The 2,848-nt window shown below is 33.7% G+C and overlaps 1 protein-coding gene across 1 annotated transcript in view; it reads right to left on the bottom strand.

Annotated features, from left to right (window-relative positions):
- Window positions 1-2,848, bottom strand: part of RNF2 (ring finger protein 2) — an 18,439-nt gene that overhangs the window by 2,661 nt on the left and 12,930 nt on the right. The window contains exons 4-6 of the mRNA XM_042780520.1: window positions 1,386-1,658; window positions 400-571; window positions 4-95 (exon numbers count right to left, since the gene is read on the bottom strand). Coding sequence (XP_042636454.1) covers window positions 4-95; window positions 400-571; window positions 1,386-1,658 — 537 coding nt within the window. The remainder of the gene's footprint in view (window positions 1-3; window positions 96-399; window positions 572-1,385; window positions 1,659-2,848) is intronic.

Genomic DNA, 2,848 nt, shown 5'->3' with positions numbered 1-2,848 from the left:
TGCTCTTTTGTGGGTGCATAATAAAGTTCCATGGGTTTGTTCACTTTCCAGTATTTCTCACTGACCAATTCCAAAGAAAAAGAGCCATTTAATACCTAAAATAAAAAAAAAAAAGGAAAGAATTATGAAAACTGTACAAAGCACAATAACAGTGAAATGGAAATGAAAACAAAAGTCAACAGAATTTTTTTTTTTAAATAACTTAGGATAAACTGCCTGTCATTTACACTGTTCCTTAAAGAACAGAAGTATCATAGATACCCTGTTAAAACTGCTCTTTCTCTGAGGATAATGTCAGGGCTGTGAACAGTCTTGGCAGGGCCCATACCCACCACTCTCCATAGTCTCAGATGGTCAGTGCGCTCCTAGCTTCAAAAGTCTATTATTTTACATACTTACGGTAAACTGGCCATTGGCTGTTGCTATGTAAATGGTATACTGCTTCTCACTGGCTGTATCAAGGTTCATCTGGTTTGACTCCCCTTTGCTTCGAAGTTCTTCTAAAGCTAGCCTCACAGCCAGATACTTGGATAAGTGATCAACAGTGGCGTTACCAGAAGTCTTTATATATCTACAAAAATAATTATTAAAAAATTTAATTTCTAGACTGTATTACTGATCAAAATAATATATAAATGCAATTAAAACATTTCTAAAAAGTAAAATGTAAATGCCTCAATTATTTATATCATATAAAAAATTTATTCTTCTATTAGGTGAACATTTCTTATTGAAAAATGCAAAAAAGGGGAAAGTAAACAAAGCTCTTCCTGCTTTACCATCCATAAAATACAAGGTGGGATGACAAAAATCACAAATCCACAAAATACTAAGGGGAAATAAAAAAAGCATACTCTTCAGCTCCGATCATCAAATTCTGCTGTGTCTGCAGCAGGAAGAAGAATAATAAGAATATGAGCAAATTTCTTATAGTCTAAGAATTAATCAAATTTGTGATTTTTAAATGATAGCCACAGAAAAGTGCTTATCTTGGGTTTTTTTTTAAGTATGGTACACTATTCAATGACTCAATCAACACATATCTGATATGCTCGTCTGCCTCAATGCCAGACAGTGTATTAGAGATACAGTGATAAAACAGCCATCATTGCCATCATGAATTTTAGTCTAATGATACCCTCATAATAGCACTGATAAGGAATTTAAATGATCCTCCTCTACCTAGGAAGGTCATTTATTTTAAACATGCAACATTAGGTGGAAGTACAGGAGGGAAAAGGAAACAAGAATCCAGGCAGTCAGAATATCCAAATAACTCTGGCAATCAGAATGACAAATACTTCCTTTACTTTTTATTCACAATTTCTTCTTAATTCCAAATCGTACATTCTGAAATCAGATAATCAGAAACTAGTCATCCTTACCTTGTCTGTGCACTGTCATCTTTTTCCATAAGTGTAGGATGAGGCCTGAATACTAACTCAATTTCACTAGCACCATCCATGACGGGATCAATTGCCACTGCTGCATTGTTATTATCAAGCTCAAGCCCAGAATCATCAGATGTTTTGGTCCGTTTGTTACTAGGTCCTGCTTCCTGATTGCTATGTGTGGATGCATTACTACAGTGTGAACTATCACCATTATCTTCTGCTCCACTACCATTTTCAATCTGTTGTTTCTTGCCTCGCTGAAGCCTAGTTAAGAAAAGAATAGTTACATAAAATTTACCATTTAAGCATTTTAAAAGTATCAATTTGAACCATGTGTGCTATGAAGTTTAGAATTCACAATCTGGGTAACTAAATTTGTTGCAAACTAGATACCTCAAAGTCAAAAAACATGTTCACATGTGCACATGTTTATGATTTAAACAAATGTTTATATTTCCTTAATTTTCTTTGTTAAACAAAGTAAAGGCTTTAGGAATTATTACCAAATCTTTTTTTATATATTCTGTTAACTTTGTTATGAAATCAGTGTATAAAGATAGGAAGGCATGATTCTGGTATTAAAATTTACGAGATGATATTTATAACTCTTTTGTCACAAATTCTTAAGGAAACAAGATTTCAGAAAGATGGTAAGCATTTCCTGCCTCCTCCCAAAATCTGCTAATGCAATTAAAACTAATTCTACTGAGGAAGATGAAATGGTATCTAAATAACCAGCATGGACACAGAAGCAGCTAACAAGCTCAGATCTTCAAACCAATCACTAGGCAAAGCATTTTAGATATATAAACTCACTTACTCTTTAAATCAGCCCTACAAATGAAGTAATATTATCATTCCCTAGTAAAGAAAACCAAAGAAATTGAGATTCAAGGTTAAGTAATTTGCCCAGAGTTATACTGCAGTAAATACCAGAGCTAAAGCTAGGATATGATATACCAGGCCAAATTCTTTCCACCACATTACATGACTCTCTTACCTTAAATCCAAGGAAAAAGGAAAGATATATGATGAAAAAGAAATATGAAAGAATGGCATACACATCTACGATATATGTCATTATTGTATGTTTGTTGCCAGGACAATGAGATAATAATATCCCACTGCTTAAAAAAGAGGCTTAAGGACTTTTTTTTTTTTTAAAAGGAAAAAAAAAAATCCTGCTTGGGAAATCTATAGATCATTTCAAAATTTAAGAAAGTATGGTAAGACCAATATGTTAAATGACAAAACTGTTATTCAAAAAGATAAGAACAGGAGTTCCGGCAAGATGGAAGACTAGGCAGAAAGACTGCACAGACCCTCTTCAACAAAGAAAAGGGAAACTGATTAACACAGACACAGAAAATAATCCTGGACCCCTGAGCCTTGAAGGGAAGGATATAGAAGTAGATTAAACCCCAACTAGCAGAAGAATTTGCGTGAAAATACCA

Source organism: Orycteropus afer, unplaced genomic scaffold (genome assembly GCF_000298275.1).
Source record: "Orycteropus afer afer isolate SDZICR_OR568_19922 unplaced genomic scaffold, OryAfe1.0 scaffold00043, whole genome shotgun sequence".
NCBI classification, from domain to species: Eukaryota; Metazoa; Chordata; class Mammalia; order Tubulidentata; family Orycteropodidae; genus Orycteropus; species Orycteropus afer.
The sequence above is the reverse complement of the archived record's forward strand: the minus strand, read 5'-3'. Positions and strand labels throughout refer to the sequence as shown.